Genomic DNA, 26,586 nt, shown 5'->3' with positions numbered 1-26,586 from the left:
AGAATATGCTTGGTATGATTTCAATCTTCTTAAATTTGCTGAGGCTGATTTTATGTCCCAATATATGGTCTATCCTTGAGAATGTTCCATGTACACTAGAAAAGAATGTATAGTCTGATGTTTTAGGATGAAGTGCTCTATATATGTCAATTATGTCCATTTCATCTAATGTGTCATTTAGGGCTGCTATTTCGTTATTTATTTTCTGTTTGGATGATCTATCCATAGCTGTCAATGATGTATTTAAGTCCCCTAGTATAATTGTGTTTTGGTCAATTTCTCCCTTTAATTCTGTTAGTAGTTGCTTGGTATATTTCGGTGCTCCCTGATTGGGGGCATAAATATTGATGACTGTTATGCCTTCTTGTTGTATAGTCCCCTTTACCATTATGAAATGTCCATCTTTGTCTCTTGTTATCTTTTTCACCCTGAAGTCTGTTTCATCTGATATCATTATGGCTACACCTGATTTTCTCTGGGTACCATTTGCTTGGAGTGTCAATTTCCACCCTTTCACTTTGAGTCTATGCTTGTCCTTGTAGCTGAGATGTGTCTCTTGGAGACAGCATATGGTTGGGTTTAGTTTTTTGATCCAATCTGCTACTCTGTGCCTTTTTATTGGTGAGTTCAGTCCATTTACATTTAGGGTGATTATTGATATGTGAGGATTTCCTGTCATTCTATCTTTAGTTTTCTGGTAAGGCTGTGTCTCCATTGTTCTTTGCTTTTTTGTTGCTGTCTATTATTTCTGTGTGGTGGTATTCTATGATGTTTCCCTCTGTTTCTTCTTTTATTACAGTATATATTTCAGTTCTGGATTTTTTTGAGTGGTTACCCTTAAGTTTATGTAAAAGAAAGTTTGATATTTAGAGTATTCCATTTTCTTCAGCACGCTTACTTTCTCCATTCCCATATTCCGGTTCAGGCCTTTACTCTCCCCCTTTTTATGTTTTGGTTGCCACAAATTGTCCCTGTTGATGGTGGTCGAATAGCCTCCTTTAGTATTTCTTGTAGTGCAGGTCATGTATTAGAAAATTCCCTCAGCTTCTGTATGTCTGGAAAGGTCTTTATTCCTCCTTCATATCTAAAGGATATCTTTGCTGGATATATTATTCTTGGCTCATAATTTCTCTCTTTCAATAGTTTGAATATTTGGTTCCACTCCCTCTTGGCTTGTAGAGTTTCTGCTGAAAAATCTGATGATAATCTAATGGGCTTTCCTTTATAGGTTACCGGCTTCTTTTCCCTGGCTGCCTTGAGGATTCTTTCTTTATCTTTTTTTTGACAGCTTCAATACAGTGTGCCTTTGAGAAGGCCTGTTGGGATTGAGGTAATTAGGTGTTCTATTTGCTTCTTGGTTTCAAGGATCCAGTTCTGTCCACAAGTTTGGGATGTTCTCATCGACAATTTGTGTGAATATATTCTCTGTTCCCTTCTCTCTTTCTTCTGTGTCTGGTATGCCTATTGTTCTTATATCGCTCTTTTTGATGGAGTCAGAACGTTCTTGTAGAGTTCTTTCATTTCTTTTAAGTCTCAAGTCTCTTTCTTCTTCCATCTCTGTAATTTCCAGGTTTCTATCTTCGATGTCACTGATTCTTTCCTACATCTGGTCAACTCTACTACCTAAGCTAGCTATTTCATTCTTAATTTCTTCTATTGAGTTCTTAATCTCCAGGAATTCTATTTGGTTCTTTTTTAAAATTTCAATCTCTTTTGTAAAATGCTCATGTTGTTCCTTGATTGTGTTTCTGAGTTCATTAAACTACCTTTCTGTTTTTTCTTGCATGTCACTGAGTTTCCTCAGAACTGCAATCTTGAATTCTCTGTCATTTATGTCACATATTTTCATATCTTTAAGTGCCTTTTCTGGAAACGTTTCACTTTCTGAGCTGTCTTGTTGCCTTGGTTATTCATGGCAATTACTGATTTATTATTTCTCTTCCTAGGCATGTACAGGAGCGGCTTCTGCAACAGGTTGATAGGATTAGGTCTTTCTTTTGTTTTCCAATACTTGTTGGTAGAATGTTTTATTTTCTCTCCGACTTAGCCTTTTCTTCTCTCTCAAACGGTAGTGCTATGTTTTCTCTGCACTATTCCAGCTTCTCACACAATGGGGGGGGGATTCCCTGGGAGACGGGCTTCTCCTCTGTTAATAGTTCGCTGTGGTGACAGGGCGCAGTGTCTGTGTGGGTATGTGGAGAGACTTGAAGTTCCAAAGCTCTGCCTGCTCCAGATTCAGAGCCCGTATGTTTCAGCAGTTTTGTTTACTCCTGCAGGGATTCACCCAGATAAGTGGGGCCAGGGACGGGGTGAGTTGTTAGGGGTGGCCCAGATCAGTGGCAGCTGATCATGTTTCCACAGCTCCCTCCCTTTTGCTGGAACTATTTGGGCTGCGAATCTGTGTCTGTGGTCCACAGTTCTCAGAACAGCAAATATTCTGTTCTTTTGATCTGACACTGCTACTGTTCCGCTTCTAGAACCGGACAGGTGGTGGTGGGGCGAGCTCTACGAGGGCAGGGGGGCGGCAGCCAGTCTCAGTGCCTAAGGCTTCCGTTCTCTGCTCGGCGGTGAGGGCTTAAACCGCCGTTTTCAGCCTTCTTCCCTCAGTCTTTTCTCCGAGGTCTCTGCCGTGAGCATTGGGTTCAGCTGTATTATATGCTGCCCCCTCAGCCCTGTGGGCCATAAGCGGAGCCCTAGCAGTCTGAGTTCTTCCCTCTCCCACAGCTGTGGTAGTTCCGGGATGCAGCGAGCTCAGAGCAGTGAGCTAGGTCTGCGTCCTGCGCGTGCGGCTCCGTCTCTGCACTTCTCCCTTCCCTCCTACCCTGCTCATTTGATTCGCCCACCTTTAGGTGAATGCAGTAGTGGGCCTCTTCGTCTTGCCTGTCTGCTGTGCATGGAGTCCTTTGTGGCATTATAGTTGTTCGATTAGTTGTAAATTCCAGGGGAGATTTACAGAGGCTCACCTCACGCCGCCATTTTGATGACATCTATCTAAAATTTGAAATGTATTCATTAAGTTATTTGACATATATATTGAGCATAAAAAGTGCCAATGCTAATATTAGCTTCTGAGAACAGAAATCTGCCTCGTGAAATCTAGAGGGAAGGCACAAACAAATGTAAAATTACAGTGTTGATAAGAACTATATAAGGAAGGTTTATGGTACTGTGAAATTGTATAGTAAGAAGATTTGGCTTAATCAAGTAAGGGAAAGTTTCCCTGAAGAATTGTTGATTCTGTTGAAACTGATATCTGTACTATTTGCTTTAATAGCACTTTTGTATATATTTGAGGGTATCTTATCTGTTAAATTTCTCATTTGCATAGCATAGTGAAAATGTTTATGCCTCAGTATATATATATTTTTTAATTGGTAGAATCTTAAGAAGATTCAAGAAATGGAAAAGAGCGATGAATCTAACACAGACCTGGAGGAGCTGAAAAACGCTGACTGGGTAAGATAGTTGGATATTCTCTCTGTTCTGTTTAGTTTTGAAGAAATAGCATAATGTTTTTTACATGCTGCTTGTTAAGGACTGTAATATGAATTGATATTATATGAATTTGAGTACCTAGTCTTACATTTGAGGATCTATCTGTTTTCAATTTTTAAAAACTATCTGATTTTATTAGAATCACCCCAATGTTTCTGAGAATTTCAGTGAATTTTAAAACATTGACCTTTCTGGTTATTTTAATACATTAGCATACTCTTTCTTGTATGTAAGTCAAAGTTTTAAGCTCTGTTTCAGGATAACCTGTGAAACTATAGTCTAGTACATTATTTAATAAATAGTTACTAGATTAGGATCCTGGGGATGCAGAATGAATAATATGGGGTCTGTGCCTTCATAATACAGAAGACAGATTTCTAGAATAGATCATTGCGGTTTATTAATGTGGCACAGTTAATTATCTGTTTTTCCAGCGTGGTACTAGATCTCTGAATCCCTGCCCTCATATATCACTTAGAATCAGGCAGGCATGATGACCTTGGGGACAGGACAGTGAATGTCATGGAGTTAGATTGAGATATGTCCAGGTGTCATTGGGAAGGAACATTTTAGGATTCTGACTTTTCAGATGAAAGATACTAGATAAATAATGATATCATTAATTGAGGGAGCAGGAAAAGATGCACAATTTGGGGGATATAAACGACTTACTTTTGAGTATATTAGATTTTAATTGTTTGCCGTATTCTTTTCTAACAGCTTTATTAAGGTATAGTCAACATAAATGAATTTGCACATATTTAAAAAGTATAATTTGATACATTTTGACATATGTATATACATATATACCCATGAAACCATCAATACAATCAAAATAATGATCCTATCCATCACCCCCAATGTTTCCTCATACCCCTTTGTAATCCTACTTCCTACCTCCCTCCTCCCCAGTTTCTAGGCAACAGGTGATCTGCTTTCTGTCACTATGGATTAGTTTGCATTTTCTAGAATTTTGTATAAGTGTAATTGAATAGTATGTACTGGTTTTTGTTTGGTTTCTTTCATTCAGCACAGTTCTTTTGAGATTTCATCCATACTGTTGCCTATATCAGTAGTTTGTTTTTTTTATTGCTGAGTAGTATTCTCCTGTATAGACATACCACAATTTTGTTTATCCATTCTTCTTTTTGTGATCATTTGGGTATTTCCTGTTTACAGTAGTCTTAATTTATTTAGGGTACCTTTACTGATATATTTGCAATGATATTAATCTGGAACATTAAAGCGTAAGGTTAAAATACAAGTAGCCTATATTGTCTTATAAGCTAGTATTATTTGTCATTCTAGAATAATATTGATTGTCATGTTTCCTTTGTATAGGAGAATACACTGGTAATGTTGTTCTAGGTATATTTCATCTTGGCTAATAAATTTTTAAATTTGTTTTACTGGATATTGAAGCCAAATACATAACTGCGAGTGTTCAGAAGTTAGCAAACAGCTAGTATAAACTTGAACTAAAATTTTAATTTATTGCCTTAAGACAACCTCATTTAACCAGGCAACCACATTTGCCCAAATCACCAGTTTCTTTCTCATAAGACCATTAAAATGAATTACCTAGAAAGATAAAAATGAATGAGGAAAGAGTGAGGTCTATTCCTCACTCTTTCCTCATTCATAATAGAATGAGGAAGAATCAGAATATCTTGAACGTCAGAATCTAAACATCTCAGGATATCATCCCTAGTAGTATAAGGGGTAAATGATGACTCTCTGGAAATATATACAGTGACAGTTGTGCATTATTTTATGTAATAACTGTGACTTTAATTTCTGAAAATTCATATGTAAAATTTTTGCCAAACAATAATACATAAAGAATTGGCTATAAAAAAACCAAATCTGTTTGAATCCTTTCATAAATTATAGCAAAAGCTATGTGAGTAATCATCCTCTAATTATGTTTTGAGAATTCAAAGTTTCGTATTTCAGATTTTCTTAAAACCTGAGGAGGTCAAGAGAAGAGACAATATTGAAAGATGAGATGATATTTGAACTGGATCTTAAAAGAATGAGTAAGAAAAATAGAGAACTTGGGACAAGAACATTCCCAAGAGAGAAAGCTAAATATTTTAGGGATACATTAGAATGTCTTTAATGGCATAATCTAAGACTCTATATTAAAAAGTGAGTATTTTAGAAGATGTTCTAATGGCTATACCACAATATTAAGTACCTCAAATTCTTTTTGGAATAAGAAATGGTATATACATATATTTTTTAAATCACAAATGGTTTTTGAGAAATATAATCAGAGTTATACTGGGTAGACAATTCTTATAAAATACATCACTTGATTTTTAATAAATATATTTAAGTACGTATCTATTTGAGCCACTTATTAATTTTAACTACAATATTTCAGTTAAATATCATATTGATTTACTTTTCACTGACTATGACACCTTAGCTTATAGGCAGGAAAACAAAAGGGTTAAAGTATAATAATAACATACATATTTAATATGTTTTATATTATTATAAGGACTTCATTTATATCTCATTCTCTTAAAGTGTAGACAAGGCAACTTGCTATTATTTGTAGATAAAAAAACTGATATTAAGTAATTTGTGTAATGATAGTAATAACATAAAAATTGTCATTTTTAAGCATTTATATGTACAGAACACTATACATCAACTCTGATCCTCTCAACAAGTTACAAAGTACAATTTTCTTTTATTGATGAGGAAGCTAGGATTGAGAAAGGTGAAGCAATTTGATGGATGGCAAATAGATAGTAGGTGGTTGTATCAATTAGCTATGGTCACAATAATCCTGTGTAACCAAACACTACAAAATCACTGTGGCATAAGGCGGTAACATTTATTTAGCTCATGAATCTGCAGATCAGTTGTAGTAGCTCCGCTCTGTGTGTGTCTCATCCTTCTCCTGGGTGATCATGCCAGTGGGCCCCATACCCACCCGAGCATGATGTTTTCATGGTGATAATAGAAGCACAAGTAATAAGCCCATCGTGCATTTGCTTTTGAAGCCTTTGGTCACATCATACCCACTGCTATTCCAGTGGCCAAGCAAATCATTTAGCCAAACCCAGAGTGAAGGTGTGAGAAACATAGTCTTCCTCTTTAGTGAGCAAAGCCACATAATGGAGTATAGAAATAAGGAAGCCTGAAGAATTAAGGCCATTAATGCCTATCATAATGGATGAGTTAGGACTTATACCCAGGTGTCTCAGCAGTTAGAGCTTGTGGATTCTCTCCTAGCTTTCTACCCACTTTTTATTGTCCTAAAATCTAATTTTTAAAATCATTTTTGTTTTGTTTACTCAGTGTTTTGTAATCCAAGCTCTTCATTTTTTTCTGTATGACTGTAGCTGTTTAGAGTAAACTAGTAAATTCATTCATTGATTTATCTCCATTGTTGGTTCTTTCAGGCTCGATTCTGGGTACAGGTGATGAGGGATTTGCGGAACGGAGTAAAACTTAAGAAGGTCCAAGAGCGGCAGTACAACCCTTTGCCCATTGAATATCAGCTCACCCCCTATGAGATGCTAATGGATGACATTAGATCCAAAAGATACACTTTGCGAAAAGTGATGGTAAGTAACAAATACTTTAAAAATTACTTATTCTCATAAAACTAATACATGGTCATTATAGGAAACTTGGAAAATACAAAAGCTCAAAGAAAAAAAATTACAAATGTGTAATTCCACAACCCAGAGAGAAATTTTGCTATTAGGTTGGTGCAAAAGTAATTGCGGTTTAAAAGGTTAAAAATAATTGCAAAAACCGCAATTACTTTTGCACCAACCTAATATGCTGGTTTATAACCTTTAATCTCTTTTTATACATTTTATTTGGACAATATGGGTTAATATTGGATACTTTTTTTTGTACTGTTGTTTTTATTCAACATGTTATGAACGTTTTCTCATGTCATTATATATTCAACATCATTTCTAAATGACTGCATCTTTTCTAGCTTATGGCTGGCTGTACCAGAGTTTATTAAACTAATCAACTTGTATCTAGTTATAAGCACCCTGTTTTGTGTATCCTTGTATTTAAATCTTTTTTAATAGCTACAGTTAAATCCTTGAATTAAGTTCGTAAAAGTAGAATCCTGATAGCTCTACCTTTGAAATAGGTCCTGAATCTGACTACTTTTCACCATCTCTGCTTCAGATGCCCTTTCTCCAAACCATCATCATCTCTCATTCAGACTATTATCTCTCATTCACTCTTAGTGGTCTTCCTGTTTTCTTTCTTGCCCCTTTTCTGTCTGTTTTCCCCACAACAGCCAAAGTACACCTCTTAAAGTAAAATGTGATGATGTCATTTTCCTGCTCAGAACCTTCCACTGCTCTTCATCACACAGAATAAACTCTATGTCCTTCAATTGACCTGCAAAGCCCTACAAAAGACTGTCTTCTGCCACTGTCTTAAAAGTGCGTCACAGTCTCCTGCAGCCGAGCCTTTGTTATCCCTTCTCTGGGGAGCTCTCTTTTCCCACACAACCAAATGACTTGCCTCTTTACTTTTCAGGTCTCTGCCAAGTGTCCCCCCATTAGAAAAGTCTTTACCCACGTGCTTCAAAAGCTCACATTACCATGTATTTTAAAATTTATTGTCTCTCTCTCCCTTACAAATATAAGGACTTACTTTCACTGTTACATTCTCCCTGACTGGAATATGTGCCTAACCCATAGCCAGATGCTCAATAAATAGGTGTTGAATGAATTATATCCACATTGTTTTTAAACACACAAGGGAAATTAGGAGAGATTTTTTTTAAATTTTACTGTGGAATATTGGGGAACAGTGTGTTTCTCCAGGGCCCATCAGCTCCAAGTCGTTGTCCTTCAATCTACTTGTGGAGGGCACAGCGCAGCTCCAAGTCCAGTAGCCATTTTCAATCTTTACATAGTTGCAGGGATTGCAGCCCACCATTCCCATGCAGAAATTGAACCAGCAACCTTGTTGTTAAGAGCTCACGCTCTAACCAACTGAGCCATTTGGCTGCCCCACTGGCAGCTTAGCAGCAGCTCATTCTGTTCAGTCTAGTTGTGGAGGGCACAGATCACTGGCCCATATGGGAATTGAACTGGCAACCCCGTTGTTCAGAGGTCACGTGCTAACCAACTGAGCCTTCCGGCTGCCCCCATATCCACATTTTAAAGAAAGTTTAATCGGAGTTATTTTCTGTAGAAGACTCTTATGAAACATTACTTCGTCTTATACTAAATATACTTAGATAGCTGTTTGAGCAGCATGTTAATTTTAATTAGTTACAATATTTCACGAAATATTATGTTGATTTACTTTTCAGTAAATCTGATTTACTTTACAGATGAGGAAACAAGTTTAGAGATACACAGTAACTCCCTAAGTTCAGATAACTAGTTATAAGGCAAAGCAGTTTTTATTCTCATTCTAACTCCAAAACCTGTGCTTTGTGCACATATTGCCAAATTGCCTTCCAGATATATTGTGATGATTACTATTTACAACAGAATAGTTTTGTCTATTTCTTCACACCGTTAATCAAAGTGGATATCTTTTGGAGTTGACCAATTTGAGTGGGAAAAAAATACTTTCATTTTTACAGTCTGTATTTCTTTATTACAAGTGCCTTTAAACATTTAAAAATATATACCAGTTGATTGTATTTCTAAATTTTATATTGATAAATATTTATTAAGCATTTTTCATGTGCCAGGCACTATCCTAGACTCTGGGAAAAGAGCATAATATAGTCTTTATTCTCACAAAGTTTATAGTATGGTGGGAGACACTACATAAGCATTTACAATACAATGTGATAAGGTAAGTGAAAGGTGTCATGTACCAGAAATATGTTCAAAGGCCAAGAAATTATGGGATTTGACACAAGAAAACCACAACAACAGAATTTGTCATAATTTGAGTATAGAATGCCATGTAGGAAATTGTGAGGGATAGAGTTGGCAGCTTATGTACTAGAATGGCTCTGGGACAGTGCAGAGGATGAGACGAGAGAACAACTTGGGATAGAGCTTGAGGAGCCATAGTATGTAAGAGATGAGGGCAGAGGAAGAGGGTAAAATAAAGAATTTAAAGGTGTAGCCAGAGAGAAAGAAACAAACATCAGAAGTGGGGTCACAGCTGCAAATGGGAGACAGTGTTTCAGGAAAGTGGAATGCTGTTCAAAAATCAAATAAGTACTGTGAAATTTTTAACGGATTTACCAACATGAAAATGATTTGTTGCTTGTATTAAGGAATAGAAACCAGATTCTATAGGGTGGGAGGTGAGGAAATGGAGACAGTCTGAGTATATGCCTCTTTTAAGACGTTTGTAAAGGATATCACAGGGTAGCATCTGGAGGTGCACATGGGGTTGAAAAAAGTTGCCTTTTTTTTTTTTTTTGTAATATGACTTATTTGGGAAAGAATGTAGGGAATGAGAAAGTAGAGAAATAGAAGCTGGGAGTGGAGTTTGGTGGGTTGCAGGGCCTTAAAGAAGGCGAGATGGGAGGGATGGAAAGGAAGAGGAGTGTCAGTTTTGTCACCTCCTCATCTCCTGGGCATCTCTGCCAGGATTTCTCAAACCAAAAACATCCAAGATTTGTGTCAGTATTCTGTGTACCAGAGTTTGCTCCTGTTTCTGTGTTCATACAAGATCATCATTCTTCAACTCATCTAGGCTAAAATCTTTTACTATCAGTTTGAGATCTTTGCTTTCTTGCTATCTTTTTAAATGACTTTTAGTCAGTCAAATTCTTTACATTAAATAAAATCATTTACTTCATACTTTTTTTGAAAATAGAATTTTCCTGATTATAAAATTGTCACAATTAAAAAAACTTTGATACAAATACAAAAATATATATAAAGTAGAAATCTTCTGTAATCACAATACAGAGATGACCACTGTTGACACCTTTTTCTATAGATATACACTCACTTTGTTTTCCTCTCTTTTTCTCTTCTCTGTTATATCCAGTTATTTGTTAGATATTCTTAATTCTTTCTATAATATCTTCTGCATCCTCTTCTTGCCTCTATTCCAGTCTCCTTCCAAACCTCCCAGTATTTTACACTATTAGATTAATCCTTTGGGGACAAGCCTTGATAGTATTGTTCTATTTCTTGGAAACATTCTATGTCTTTACACTGTCAAATAGTCACCCTAAATGTGTATGTGTGTGTGTGTGTGTGTGTGTGTGTGTAGTTCTATGAAGTTTTATCACGTGTGTAGATTCATGTAACTGTCATCACAAGATACAGAACTGTTCCATCACCACAAGGTTCCTGTGTGCATTCCCCTTCTAGTTTCATCTTTCCCTCTTCTCTCGCCATGCCTTACCACTAATCTGTTATCCTTCTCCTTAGTTTTGTTATTTGAGTGACATTATATAAATGGAATTGTGTAGAATATAACCTTTTGAGATTGGCTGTTTCCACTCAGCACTCATTCCTTGAGATTCATCCAAGCTGTTGTGTGTTTCAATCATTCAGTCTTATTGCTGAGCAGTATTCCATGATACAGATATACCACGGTTTCCAGATGGATTGTTTCCCGTTTGGGGCCATTATGAATAGAGATGCCATGAATATTTGTGTATGGGTTTTTGTATAGACATAAGTTTTCGTTTCTCTGGGATAAATATCCATGTTGTAAATTTTGGGTCATATTGTAAGTGCATGTTTAATTTTATTAAGAAAAACCTGCCAAACAGTTTCCTGGAGTGGCTATATCACGTTTATTTTACAAAGATTTATTTTAATTTTATTTACTAAGATTTCTCTATTTGAGGTACTGGTGATATAAAGACAATGTGTGGTCCTGTTCTCACAATATTGTTAGGAAGACCAATATATAATGAGTGAAAGGGTGGGTGTAAGATATATAGAAGGAACAGTTAACTCTTTCTGTACATGTTAAAGGAGGCTCCAATGAAAAGTTATTCTGGGGTTAGAATTTGAAGAATGAATATTTGACCAAATGAACATTGGGTGTCACCATTAAAGGACATCAAGTATTCAAAAGATCACACGGTCATACAAGTAGAAAAGACTGGAAAATATGTTTAGGTTTAGATGATGAGCAAGAGGCAGCCATGTTATTCTTGAAACTGAATATAAGGGGCATCTACCCCATGTCTGGCAGTGTTCTGCATACGCTCTGTGGAAGGTGATGTGTGACTGCTGACCCCATTTTTTTCATAGCCATCTGCACCCTTTGGGAGTCTGACTCATCACAGCTGAGCATTTGCACTGCTGTGGAAACAGCGTGCAGCTTATAGCTTAGCAGACAAATCAAATGCCGTAAAAACACACTGAGAAAAGCATTTGAGGGACATCACTGCCTCGTGAAGGTAGATCTCCAATTTACTCATATATGCAGTAACAAGGAGCATTCTGTGATGTTACATGCAGGAGATAAAGTGGTTGGAACAGTAAGGGTACATTTTAGAGTGATAAGAGGCCATCAGTAATTTTATATCCTTCAGCCTAGTCTTCAGTGACTAACAAATGATAATCACGCATATACCCAGATACAATAAGTCATGCATTTCCATTTATTTTCCACAAAATATATTTGTCTTTTTGCTGTTTACATGCTCATTTAAAAAAAAAAAAATTTTTTTTTAATTTATTGGGGTGACAATTGTTAGTAAGATTACATAGATTTCAGGTGTACAATTCTGTATTACATCATCTATAAATCCCATTGTGTGTTCACCACCCAGAGTCAGTTCTCCTTCCGTCACCATATATTTGATCCCCCTTACCCTCATCTCCCACCCCCCACCCTCCTTACCCTTTGGTAACCACTAAACTATTGTCTGTGTCTGTGACTTTCTGTAGAAAAAAAAATTAATAAAAGCAAAAGTTTCCTGAGAATCTTCCACATAGACCATTCAACATCTTAATGAAAGACTCCTTCCAGACTCCGCCCTTTTCATAGATACATAGATAAATTATTATACACAGAGAATCATATTATACATACTGTTTTGTAGCTCTTTTACTCTGTAATTACCTCTGAAGAAACAGTGTAGATGGTCTCTCTTTTAAATGGCTTCAGTGTTTCCTTGTATACCTGTACTGTGACTTATTTGCCCAAGCCTCTATTAATAAACGTTTAAACTGTTTCTAGTTTTCATTGTTTTAATCAGTATTGTGATGAATATCCTCATACAAACATCTCATCCAGTTATCTCCTTGGTTTAAATTCCTGTTGGTGAGATGGCATGATCAAAGACTATGCACATTTTAAATTTTAATACATGTTGCCAAATTTCTCTCTACAAGGATTATACCAATTTACACTTTAGCCAATAATTGTTTAATTCCTTTTGGCAAAGGCAATTCCTTTTGCCAATACTGGGCAATGTTATCTTTTTTTAAAAATGTCTACCTACTAAAACTTTATCGTCTCTGACTAAGTGAGGACTCAACATTAATCTCAGTGGTAATTCATTCTGCTTATCCAGAACGAATTATCCAAAAATTCTTATTGCTGATTAAAATAAGCAACTGTTGCTGTTTCTTAATAGGTCATTAGCATTTCTGTTGTAGCTATCACAAATGTTTTTCCCTGTCACCCAAGGGTGACATTTGTTCATCAGAGAAAATAATTGTGCTAAATAGTAGGCAGATTTATCTGATGTGACGAATTACTTAGGATACATTCCTCTTGAAGATACTGATTTAACAGGCCTCCCTTATCATGTCCAGGGGTCTAGGAATTTATATGTTATCAAAGCAACCTAAGTGAGGCTCAAGATCATGTATTTGGGAAATAATGGTATGTGATAGAACGACAAATAATCGCATGCAAGTTGGAAAGTATTTACAAGCATAAAGAATTATTTTTCTCAACGTATATTGGAAGTCCTAGCCAGAGCAATCAGGCAAGAGAAAGAAATTAAAAGGCATCCAAATTGGGAATGAAGAAGTTATATTGTCACTTTTTGCACATGACATGATGCTATATATAGAAAACCCTAAAGACACCACCAAAAAGCTTTTAAAACAATTAACAAATATAGTTAAGGTACCAGCCACAAAATCAACGTACAAAAATCTATTGTATTCCTATATACTAACAATGAAATCTCAGAAAAAGAAATAAAAATAAAAACAAAAACAAAAAGCAATTCCTTTTGCAATTGCAACAAAAAGAATAAAATACCTAGGAATAAACTCATCCAAGGATGTGAAGTACCTATACACTGAAAACTATAAGACATTTTTTAAAGAAATTGAAGAAGACACAAAGAAATGGAAAGACGTTCTGTGTTCATGGATTGGAAGAATCAACATAGTTAAAATGGCCATATTACCAAATGCAATATACAGATTTCATGGAACCGCTATCAAAATCCCAACGGCAGTTTTTAAAGAAATAGAGCAAAAAATTGTCAGATTTGTATGGAACCACAAAAGACCCCGGAATAGCCAAAGCAATCCTAAGAAAAAAGAACAAGGCTGGAGGTATCACACTCCCTGACTTCACCTGATACTGCAGAGCCACAATAATCAAAACAGCGTGGTATTGGCACAAAAACAGACACACAGACCAATGGAATAGAATAAATATGGACAGATAATTTTTGACAAAGGAGCCAAAAACATACAATGGAGAAAAGAAAGCCTCTTCAATAAATGATGCTGGGAGAATTGGAAAGCCGCGTGCAAAAGAATGAAACTAGACTGCTACCTGTCAACATGTACCAAAATTAACTCAAAATGGATCAAAGACCTAAACATATGACCTGAAACAATAAATTGCATAGAAGAAAACATAGGCACTAAACTTATGGACCTTGGGTTCAAAGAGGATTTTATGAATTTGACCTCAAAGGCAAGGGAAGTAAAAGCTAAAATAAATGAATGGGACTACATGAAACTTAAAAGCTTCTGCACAGCAAAAGAAACCATCAACAAAACAAAGAGGCAACCAACCAAAGGGGAGAAGATATTTGCAAACAACACCTCTGATAAGGGGCTGATAGCCAAAATATATAAGGAACTCATACAACCCAACAACAAAGAAACCAAACAATCCAATTATAAAATGGGCAGACGACCTGAAGAGACAGTCGTCCAAAGAGGATATACACATGGCCAATAGACATATGAAAAGATGCTCAACATCACTAATCACGAGAAAAATGCAAATAAAAACCACAATGAGATATCACCTCACCCCAGTCAGAATGGCTATCATCAACAAGACAAATAGTAACAAGTGTTGGAGAGGCTGTGGAGAAAAAGGAACCCTCATACACTGTTGGTAGGAATGCAGACTGGTGCAGCCGTTATGGAAGGCAGAGTGGAGGTTCCTCAAAAAATTAAGAATAGAATTACCATATGACCTAGCAATCCTCCTGGGTACCTACCAAAAAAATCTGAAAACATTTATCTGTAAAGATATATGTGCTGCAATGTTCATTGCAGCTTTATTTACAGTTGCCAAGAAATGGAAACAACCAAAGTGTCCTTCGACAGATGATTGGATAAAGAAGATGTGGTACATATACACAATGAAATACTATTCTGCCATAAGAAAAGATGAAATAGTGCCATTTGCAACAACATAGACGGATCTTGAGATTATTATGCTAAGCCAAATGAGTCACATAGAAAAAGTCGAGAGCCATATGATTTCACTGATATGTGGGATATAAAACTGAAAGCAAAAAAGGAGCAAGACAAACAAATGAAGAAACAAAAACTCGTAGACACATACACAATAGTTTAGTGTCTCAGAGGGTAAGGGGGGAGGCAGGTGTTAGAAGAGGGTAAATGGGATCAAATATATGGTGATGGAGGGAGAACTGACTCTGAGTGAACACACAGTGTGATATATAGATGATGTAATACAGAATTGTACACTTGAAACCTATGTAATTTTACTAACCATTGTCACCCCAATAAATTTTAATTGAAATGAAAAAAGAATTATTTTTCTCCTGTGGTAAATGAAAGGCTTTTAAAATAAGAGTGTGGTTTTTTCTTCTTATTTTTTATTGAGGAAAAATTGATAAAAATTACCAGTTTTAAAGTATACAGTTCAGTGGCATTTAGTATATTCACAAAGCTGTGCCAGTTCCATCTTTAGTTCTAAAATACAGTGGTACCTCAGTTTTCGAATGTAATCCATTCCGGAAGACCGTTTGAGTTCTGAAACGTTGGAAAACAGCCAACAGCTAGGCCTCAGGATCTTGCACTCAGCGGAAGCTGCATGACATGTTCAACTTCCAAGGCGTGCTCAAAAACCGAAGCATTTACTTCCCAGTTTACAGCGGTTATAAACCAAAATGTTCATCAACGGAGATGTTCGAAAACCGAGGTGCTCGTATGTCTCATCACTGGGAAAGAAACCCTGTTGACCGTGAAGCAGTCACTCCCATGCTTCCCTCGCCCCAGCCCCTGGCAACCACGTATCTGCTTTTATTGTGTCAATAGCTTTACCTGTTCTGGATATTTTATATAAATTGAATTGTATAATATGTGACCTGTTGTGTCTGCCTTTTTTCACTTAGCATAATGTTTTTGAGGTTTATGTATATTGTAGCTTATAGGAGTACTTCATTCCCTTTTCTGGTGGAATAATAGCCTGTTGTGTGGATACACCATATTTTGTTTATTCATTCATCACTTGATGGATATCTGGGTTCTTTTCACCTTTTCACTATTTATTATGAGTAGTGTGGCTATGAACAAGTGGGTACAAGTTTTTGTTTGAGTACTGTTTCCAGTTCTTTTGGGTATATACCTGACAGTGGAATAGTTGGATCATTTGATAATTCTATGTTTAATTTATAGGGAAACCACCAAATTGCTTTCCACAGTGTTTACACCATTTTATAGTCCCATCAGCAATGTATGAGTTTCAGTTTCTCCATATCCTTACCAACACTTGTTATTGTCCAGTTTTGTTTTTAATTATACTTACCATAGTGAGTGTGAGGTGAAATCTCATTGTGGTTTTGATTTGTATTTCCTTAATGGCTAATAATGTTATGTATGTTTTCATGTGCTTGTGGGACATTTTTACAGTGGTACCTCGGTTTTTGAACGTCTCCATTGACGAACATTTCGGTTTACGAACACCGTAAATTTTATGGATCTATGGTATCAGTAGATAGTAAAATTCATGCTAAATTTGCAGTTTTAGGGGTTGATTTTAAAGGTCTGGAATGGATTAATCCATTTTGCATTACTTTCTGTGGGGAAACCGTGGCTCAGTTTTCGAACATTTCAGAACTCAGTCTTCCGGAACAGATTACGTTAGAAAACCAAGGTATCCACTGTATATCTTCTTTGGAGTATTGTTGCCTCATGCCCTTTTTAAAATTGTGTTTGTATTTTTTCTGTTGAGTTCTTTATATATTCTGGATACTAGACCCTTGACAGATACATGATTTGCAAAAATTTTCTCCCATTCTGTAGATTGTATTTTCACTGTCTTGATAGTGTCCTCTAGTGCACAAAAGACTTTTTGCTGAAGTCTAGTTTATCTATCCTTTTCTCTGTTGCTTATACTTTTAGTTTCATATCTTTAAAAAATCCATTGCCAAATTGAGGTCATGAAAATTTACCTCTATGTTTTCATTTAAGATTTTTATACTTTTAGCTCTTGTGTTAAGGTCTTTGATCTCTTTCGAGTTAATTTTTGTATGTGGTGTGAGGTAAACGTCAAATATGGTTATTTTGTATGTTGATGTCCAGTTGTCCCAGCACCTTTTGTGAAAGAAACTATTCTTTCCCCCTTTTAATGGAGCCCTTGTTGTAAATCAATTGAATGTATGAATTTATTTCTGAACTCTGAATTCTGTCTTATTGATCTAGAATGTCAGTATTTGTCCCACACTGTTTTGATTGCTATAGCTTTTTGATAAGTTTTGAAACCAGGAAGTGTGTGTGAGTCCTCCAACTTTGTTTTTCTTTTTCAGGATTGTTTTGTCTATTTGGGGTTTGGTGAGGTACCATGTGAATTTTAGGATGATTTTTTAAAATTTATTTCTGCAAAAGTACCATTGGGATTTTGACAGAGATTTTATTGAATACTATATAGAAAATTTTAGGTTGTATTCTGATCTCAATATTATGTCTTCTAATCCATAAACGTGAGTTGTCTTTTCATTTATTTAGGTCTTCTTTTATTTCATTCAGCAATGTTTTGTAGTTTCCAATGTACAAGCCTTGCACTTCATTGGTTAAAATTATTCCTAAGTATTTTATTATTTTCCATATTATTGTGAATGGGATTGTTCTCAAATTTTTTTCCAGATTTTTCATTGCTAATGTGTAGAAATACAACTAATTTTTGTGTGTTGCTCTTGTATCCTATAACTTTGCTGAGTTTATTAGCTGTAAGTTTTCTTGATAGGTTATTTAATTTTATATTTTTATTTATGTTTATATACATATGTATATATTTGTATTACATAGTTATATGTTCGTGTCATCTGTGAAGAGAGATACTTTTACTTCTTTCCAATCTACCTAGATGCCTTTTAATTACACTGGCTAGAACCTTCAGTTCATTGTTGAATAAAAGTGGTGAAAGCAGGTATCTGTGTTATTGGATTCCTGATGCTAGGGAGAAAGCATTCAGTCTTTCACCATTGAATATGATGTTAGCTATGGGTTTTTATAAATGAAAGGTTATTATGTTCAGGAAGTTTCCTGCCATTCCAAGTTTGTCCAGTGTTTTTATCATGAAAGCATGTTGGATTTTGTCAAATCCCTTCTCTACATCAATTAAGACACTCATGTGGGTTGTTTTGCTTCATTGTATTAATGTGTCATATTACCTTGAGTGATTTCTATATGTTGTACCACCCTTGCATTTACAGGGTAAATCCCACTTAGTCATGGTATTATAATCCTTTTAATATTCTGTTAGAGTCAGCTTACTAATATTTTGTTGTTGATATTTACTTCTGTACTCAGAAGGGATTTGGTCTACAGTTTTCTTGTGATGTCTTTGTCTGGCTTGGTATCAGGATAATGCTGCCCTTATAGAGTAAGTTAGGGAATTTTACTTCCTTTTCTAATTTTTGGAACAGTTTGTGAAAGATTGGGGTTAATTCTTTAAATATTTGAGTAGCATTCACCAGTGAAGTCTTCTGGTCCTGGGCTTTTCTTTGTTGGCAGATTTTTGATTTTCTGATTTAATCTCTTTTCCTGTTATAGGTCTATTCAGATTTTTTTCCTTCCTTCCTCCCTCCTTCCCTCTCTCCCTCTTTCTCTCCCTTGCTCCCTTCCTTTTTAGTTCGTTTGGTAGTTTGTATCTTTCTAGGAATTTGTCCATTTTATCTAGATTATTTTATTTGTCCATGTACAATTATCGTAGTATTTTCTTATAATGCTTTGTACTTTATAAGATCTGTCGTTATGTCCGCGCTTTGATTTTATCTCTGATATTTGTATTTTGAATCTTTTCTCTTTTGTTCTTGGTCAGTCTGGCTCAAGGCTTGTCAATTTTGTTCATCTTTTCATTGAAACAACTTTCAGTTTTGCTAATTTTGGATCCTTAAGTTATAGAGTAGAGTACTGATGGAAGATCTCTTGAGATGTTTCTTATTTTTAATGTAGGTGTTTGCACCTATTATTTTTGCTCTGAGTAGTGTTCTTACTGCATACCATGTTTTTTTTATGTTGTTTTCATTTTCATTCATCTCAAAGTATTTTATTCCACTCATAATTTCTTCTTTGAGCTGTTTATTAGGAGTGTGGTTTTTAGATTCTACATATTTGTGATTATTTTTTCACTTTTCCTATTGATTATTTTATTTCCTTGTGATTGGAAAAGATACTTTGTATGCAGTAACCCAAGACCTGTACCTCAGTGTAGATGGGCAGTGGCGGGTCGGAGATGGGCAGTGGCTGGCATTAGAAGTGTTCTTACGCAGTAGTTGGGGGCCCAGAACCAGTGCAGGAGCTGAGACTGAATTGACTTAGTAGAAACCACCAACCACACCCTTTAGCTCCCTGGAACCCCACCACACCCACCTAGAGCTGAATTGCCAACGGTAGTCTTGGCTCCTGGATAGCCGTCCGCGTTCCACAAATCATGGAGGTTTTTTACAATAGTAGACAATCTGCAACAGCCCTGGAGATTTTCGTGATGGACAGTGACCTAAAAACTGCACTGCAACCACTCAGGGGCAGCTCTTGGGAATTTGTGAGCCTTTGATGGTGGCTGGCTGCACTGCCCACAGTTCTAGGGGCACTGTGCAAGTTGGTCACAGGTGTGGCACTGGCATAAGAATTGGATCTGCATTAACATAAAAACCACTGGTCATGTCTCATGATTCCCTTTAACTCCTCTCCGCCCAACTAGTGTTGCATTGCCGAGGGCACTATCAACATTGGGTCAACTAGCCTGATACACACACTTATGTGCTCTTTCAACACTGGGGCTTTATGAGCAGTTGGTAGGTGGCAATAGGCCATGGGGGCATTGGGCATTTTGCTAAGCTGCCTCAGGCCCACTATTGATGGCAGCCAGCCTAAGTTGACAGTGAGGCCACCCCCACATATCTCCAGGTCCAGCACAGACAGCAGCTAACCACAGTAACTTTGAGGCTCCTTCTAGGAAGCCATGGGCTGGTAACAGGGAAGGCTCAAATTGCCTCGTGAGGGAGTCCCACTGAAGAGACACACACCGAGAAACAGCACACCCAGAGGCCAGCTTTGGACCACACAAGAGCACTACCTGGTCAGCTCCATGAGTGGAACACCCAAAGGGGAGTCTCAACAGGCACAAGAGCCTACCAGGGCAAAGCTTGCTATGAGGGGTCAGCCCCCACACAGCAGCTAATACACTGTGGATGTAGCCAGTCCTCACAATCAGTGAGCCTGGGAGTCAGTCCCACCCACTGACATGCCAAAAGCAATCAAGGTTCAACTACAACAGAAGAACACACACAACACACAAAGAGACACTCCTGGAACACATACACAGGCGATTAGGGAGACTGTGCAATTGGACAACACAGGACATGTACTACATAAGGCCGCCCAGCAAAGACTGAGAGACCTAGGAGATCCACCTAATACAAACACAGAATGGTGGCCAAAATGAGGAAACAAAAAAACATGTCCCAAATAAAAGAACACGAGAAACCTCCAGAAATGGAACTGAATGAAATGGAGGCAACCAACCTACCAGAGGCAGAGTTTAAAACACTGATTATAAGAATGTTGAAGGAACTTAGTAAGAGTTTCAAGAAAGAAATAGCAAAGATAAAGAAGGACATAGAAACCATAAAAAGAAACCAGTCAGAAATAAAGAATACAGTAACTGAAATGAAGAATACACTAGAAGGAATCAACAAATTAGATGAAGCACAGTATCAAATCAGTGATTTAGAAGACAAGGCAACAGAATACACCCAGTTGGCACAACAAAAAGGAAAAGAATGAAACCAATAAAGATAGTTTAAGGGACCTGTGGGATAACATCAAGTGTAACAACATTCACATCATAGGAGCACCAGAAGGAGAAGAAAGGGAGCAAGACATCACGAACCTATTTGAAGAAATGACCAAAAACTTCCCCAACCTGGTGAAATAGACATACATGCCCAGAAAAGGCAACACTCCCAAACAATATGAACCCAAACAGGCCCACACCAAGACACAGTATAGTTTAAATGGCTAAGGTTAAAGACAGAGAATCCTAAAAGCAAGAAGAGAAAGACACCTAGTTACTCACAAAGGAGCTCCCATAAAACTAGCAGCTGATTTCTCAACAGAAACTTTGCAGGCCAGAAGGGAGTGTCAGGAAATATTCAAAAATGAAAAACAAGGACCTACAGGCAAGACTACTCTACCCAGCAAGGCTATCATTTAAAATTGAAGGCAAGATAAAGACCGTCTCAAACAAGAAAAAGCTAAAGGAATTCATTACCACCGAGCCAATATTACAAGAAATGTTAAAAGGACTTCTTTAAGCAGAAGAAAGGACAAAGCAAACAAATGAAGATAAAAAATATGAATAATAAAATGGCAATAATTGTGTACCTATCAATAATCACTTTAAATGTAAATAAATTAAATGCTTCAATCAAAAGACATAAGGTATGGGCGGCCGTTTGGCTCAGTTGGTTAGAGGGCTGTGCTCATAACACCAAGGTGGCCAGTTCAATTCCCACGTGGGTCAGTGAGCTGCGCCCTCCACTAGATTGAAAACGACTTGACTTGGAGCCGAGCTGCACCCTCCACAACTAGGTTGAAAACAACAACTTGAATTGGAGCTGATGGGTCCTGGAAAAACGCATTGTTCCCCAATATTGCCCAATAAAAAGAAAAAAAAATTTTTTTAATAGACATAGGTAGCTTAGTGGATAACAAAGCAAGACCCATGCATATCCTGTCTACAAGAGATTCACCTCAGATCGAAAGACACACACAGGTTGAAAGTAAAGGGATGGAAAAAGATCTTTAATGCAAATGACGATGAGAAAAATGCTGGTATAGCAATACTTATATCCGAGAAGATAGACTTTATAATGAACACTATAATAAGTGGCAAAGAAGGACATTACATAATAATAAAGGGATCAGTCCAATAAGAGGACATAACCCGAGTAAACATCTAGGCATGCAGCATAGAAGCACCTAAATATATAAAACAAATATTGGCAGACATAAATGCAGAGAGCAACACTAACACAGTCATAATACGGAACTTTAATTCCCCCCTGACACCAATGGACAGATCTTCCAGACTGAAAGTGCACATGGAAACAGTGGCCTTAAATGACACATGAGACAAGATGGATTTAATTGATATTTTTAGAACATTTCACTGTAAAGCATAAAATAAACATTCTTTTCAAGTGCACATGAAATGTTTTCCAAGATGGACCACATATTAGGTCAGAAAACAAAATCTCAATAAACTTGAGAAGATTGAAATCATTTCGGTCTCTTCTCTGACCATAGTGGTTTGAAACTAGAAATGAGTTGGAAAAAAAACAAAACCCAAAACACACAAACACATGGAGACTGAATAACATGTTACTACATAATGAATGGGTCAACAGTGAGCTCAAGGAAGAAATCAAAAGATACTTTGAGACAAATGAAAATGAAAACACAATGACCCAAAATCTATGGGACACATCAAAAGCAGTCCTAACGGGGAAATTCATAGCAATGCAGGCATACCGCAAGAAACAAGAAAAATTTCAAATTCTCAAATCAACACTCTATTATACACCAAAGGGAACTGGAAAAAGAACATCAGAATAAACCCAAAGGGAGTACAAAGAAGGAAATAATAAATATCAGAGTGGAAATATATGAAATAAAGACCAAAAAACAATACAAATGATCAATGAAACCAAGAGCTGTTTTGTTTGAAAAGATAAACGAAATTGACAAACTTTAACCAGACTCATCAAGAAAAAAAGGGAGAGGATCCAAATAAATAAAATCAGAAATGAAAGAAGAGAACTGACCACAGACACCACAGAAATACAAAAAAAAAATTTAAGAAAATATTATGAGCATCTGTGTGCCAACAAATTAGACAATCTGGAAGAAATGGATAAATTCCTAGAAGCATATATTCTTCCAAGGCTGAATCAAGAAGAAACAGAAAATCTGACTAGATCGATTACCACCACGAAATTGAATCAATAATTAACAAGCTACCAACAAACAGAATTCTGGACCAGATGGCTCCACAAGTGAATTTTACCAAACATTCAAAAAAGAATTAACACCTATTCTCAAACTATTCCAAAATATCCAGGAGGAGGGACGGCTTGCAAGATCATATTATGAAGCCACCCTTACCCTGATCCAAAAACCGGACAATGACATTATAAAAAATGAAAATTATTGGCTGATATCAGTAATGAACATAGATGCAACAAAGAAAAACTCAGCAAAATGGGAATAGAGAAAACATATCTCAGCATAAAAGTCATATATGACAAACCCACAGGTGACATCATATTCAACAGGGAAAAGCTAAAAGCATTCCCCTTAAGATCAGGAACAAGGCAAGGTTGCCCACTTTCTCCACTTCTATTCAACATAGTACTGGGAGTTCTAGTCACAATAATCAGACAAGAAAAAGAAAAGGCATCCAATTTGTAAAGAAGGAAGTAAAACTGTCATTATTTGCAGATGACATGATACCATGGAGAACCCCAAAGATTCCACCAAAAAAACTCTTAGAACTAATAAATGAATTTAATAAAGTAGTAGGATACGAAATTAACATTCATAAGTCAATTGCATATTTATATGCTATTAACAAACTATCAGAAATAGAATTTAAGAAAAAAAACAAACCATTTACAGTTGCATCCAAAAAAAAATTCCTTAAGAATAAATCTAACCAATGAAGTAAAAGACCTGTACTCAGAAAATTATGAGGCATTGAAGAAAGAAATTAAAGAAGATAAAAATAAGTGGAAGCATATACCATGCTCATGGATAGGAAGAATTAATATAGTTAAAATATCCGTCCTACCCAAAGTAATATATAGATTCAATGCAACCCCTACCAAAATACCAATGACATTTTTCACAGAACTATGACAAATAATCCTGAAGTTTATATAGAACCATAAAATACTCTGAGTAGCCACAGCAATCCTGAGAAAGAAGTACAAAGCAGGAGGTATCATGCCACCTCATATCCAATTATACTACAAGGTTATAGTAATCAAAACAGCGTGGTACTGGCATAAAAAGACCATAGATCAATGGAACAGAATAGAGAGCCCAGAAATAATCCATTTCTATAGGGTCATTTAATCTATGACAAAGGAAGCAAGAATTTACACTGGGGTAAACACAGTTTATTCAATAAATGGTACTGGGAAAACTGGACAGATGCATTCAAAAGAATGAAATTGGACCACCTTTTTATGCCATACCCAAGAATAAACTCAAAATCGATTAATGACTTAAATGTAAGACCCGAAACCTAAAACTCATGTAAGAAAATATAGGAATTAAATTCACAGATATTACCCTCGGGCAAGGGAAGCAAAAGAAAATATAAACAAATGGGACTACATCAAATTGAAAAGTTTTTTCACAGCATAGGAATCCATCAACAAAACAACAAGACATCCTACTGAATGGGTGAAGATATTTGCCAATGATACATCTGATAAGGGGTTAATATCCAAATTTTATAAAAACTCATACATCTCAACACCAAAAAAGCCAAACAACCCAGTTATAAAATGGGCAGAGGACATGAAGATACATTTCTCTAAACAGGACATACAGATGGCCAATAGATATATGAAAAGATGCTCAATGTCACTGATCACCAGATAAATGCAAATAAAAACCACAATGAGATACCACCTCTCTCCTTCCAGAATAGCTCTCATCAATAAATCAACAACCAATAAGTGTTGGTGAGGATGTGGAGAAAAGGGAACCCTCGTGCACTGTTGGTGGGATCGCAAACCGGTGCAGCCACTGTGGAAAACAGTATGAAGGTTCCTCAAAAAATTAAAAATAGAACTACGTTATGAATCAGCAATTCCACTCCTGGGTATTTATCCACAGAAATCCAAAACATTAATTCGAAAAAATATATGCACCCCTATGTTTACTGCAGTGCTATTCACAATAGCCAAGATATGGAAACAACCAAAACACTGATCAATAGACGATTGGATAAAGAAATTGTGTTACATTTATAGAATGGAGTATTAGTCTACCATAAAAAAGAATGAAATCTTACCATTTGCAACTACATGGATGGACCTATAGAACATTATGCTAAGTAAAATAATTCAGACTGAGAAAGACAAATACCATATGATCTCACTTATATGTAGAATCTAAAGAACAGAATAAATGAACAAACAAAACAGAAATAGAGTCAGCGATACTGAGAAAAAAATGATGAATAGTAGATGGGAGGGGACTTGGTGGGTGGGGGAGAAGGTGAAGGGATTAGAATGTACAAATTGGTAATCACAAAATAGTCACGAGTATGTGAAATCCAGTATGGGCAATACAATCAGTAATGTTGTACATATTATGTTGGGTGCTGGACTTATCAGGGGATCACTTCATAGATTGTGTAGTTGCCTGACCTGTACAGCTAAAACAGATGTAGAATAATATTGAATGTGAACTATATAATTAAATATATATAAATAGTCACGAATGTAAAGTACAGCATAGGGAATATACTCAATGGTATTTCCATAGCTATATATGATGTCAGAGGGGTAGTATACTCGGAGGCATTTTCACTTTGTGAGTGGTGTAATTGTCTAATCATTATGTTGTTTTGTACACCTGAAAATAAAGAAAAAATAAAATTTTAAAATAATAATAAAAGAAAAAAACACCATTGCTCCAAATGATCCAAACTGAGGAGAAAAGGGTAGATAATGGTGGCTTTTTATGTGTAGTCCCTCACTTTCTATACTGCATGCCTAAATTTTAATGTAACTATTAATAAAGAGATTAAATGAAATAAAGTAAATAATAAAATTGTCGTGATGGTTGAAAAATTCTGAGAATATAGTAAAGCCACAACTTTAAATGGGTAGATTGTATAGTATGTGAATTGTATCTCAACAAAGCTATCAAAAAATAAACAAAAATAATGTATTGAATTACACATATTAAAAAAGAAAAGATTGCATATTGTGGTGCTTTGGGGTAAAATGCTCTAAATATATCAATTAAATCCATCTGGTCCAGTGTGTCATTTAAGGCTGCTGTTTCCTTGTTGATTTTCTGTCTGGATGATCTGTACATTATTGTCAGTGGGGTGTCAAGGTCCCCTACTATGATTGAGTAACTGTCAGTCTCTTATATCTGTCAGTATTTGTTTTATATATTTAGGTGCTCCTATGTTGGGTGCATAGATGTTTACTAGCATTATATCCTCTTGTTGGATTGATTCCTTTATCATTATGTAATCTCCTTCTTTGTCTCTCATTCTGGTCTTTGTTTTAAAGTTTATTTTGTCAAGGTATTGCTTTCCCAGCTTTTTTTTCCATTTCCATTTGCGTGAAATATGTTTTTCCATCCCTTGACTTTCAGCCTATGAGTGTCTTTTGATCTGAGGTGGGTCTCTTGTAGACAA

General features: G+C 36.2%; 1 protein-coding gene across 5 annotated transcripts in view; it reads left to right on the top strand.

The window, feature by feature from the left end:
* Positions 1 to 26,586, top strand: part of SPIRE1 (spire type actin nucleation factor 1) — a 246,510-nt gene that overhangs the window by 159,373 nt on the left and 60,551 nt on the right. For all 5 annotated transcript variants that reach the window (XM_074340400.1, XM_074340396.1, XM_074340397.1 and 2 more), the window contains exons 5-6: positions 3,379 to 3,456; positions 6,918 to 7,082. In XM_074340400.1, the coding sequence (XP_074196501.1) occupies positions 3,379 to 3,456; positions 6,918 to 7,082 (243 nt within the window). The remainder of the gene's footprint in view (positions 1 to 3,378; positions 3,457 to 6,917; positions 7,083 to 26,586) is intronic.

Source organism: Rhinolophus sinicus, linkage group LG09 (genome assembly GCF_036562045.2).
Source record: "Rhinolophus sinicus isolate RSC01 linkage group LG09, ASM3656204v1, whole genome shotgun sequence".
Taxonomy (NCBI): Eukaryota; Metazoa; Chordata; class Mammalia; order Chiroptera; family Rhinolophidae; genus Rhinolophus; species Rhinolophus sinicus.
The sequence above is the reverse complement of the archived record's forward strand: the minus strand, read 5'-3'. Positions and strand labels throughout refer to the sequence as shown.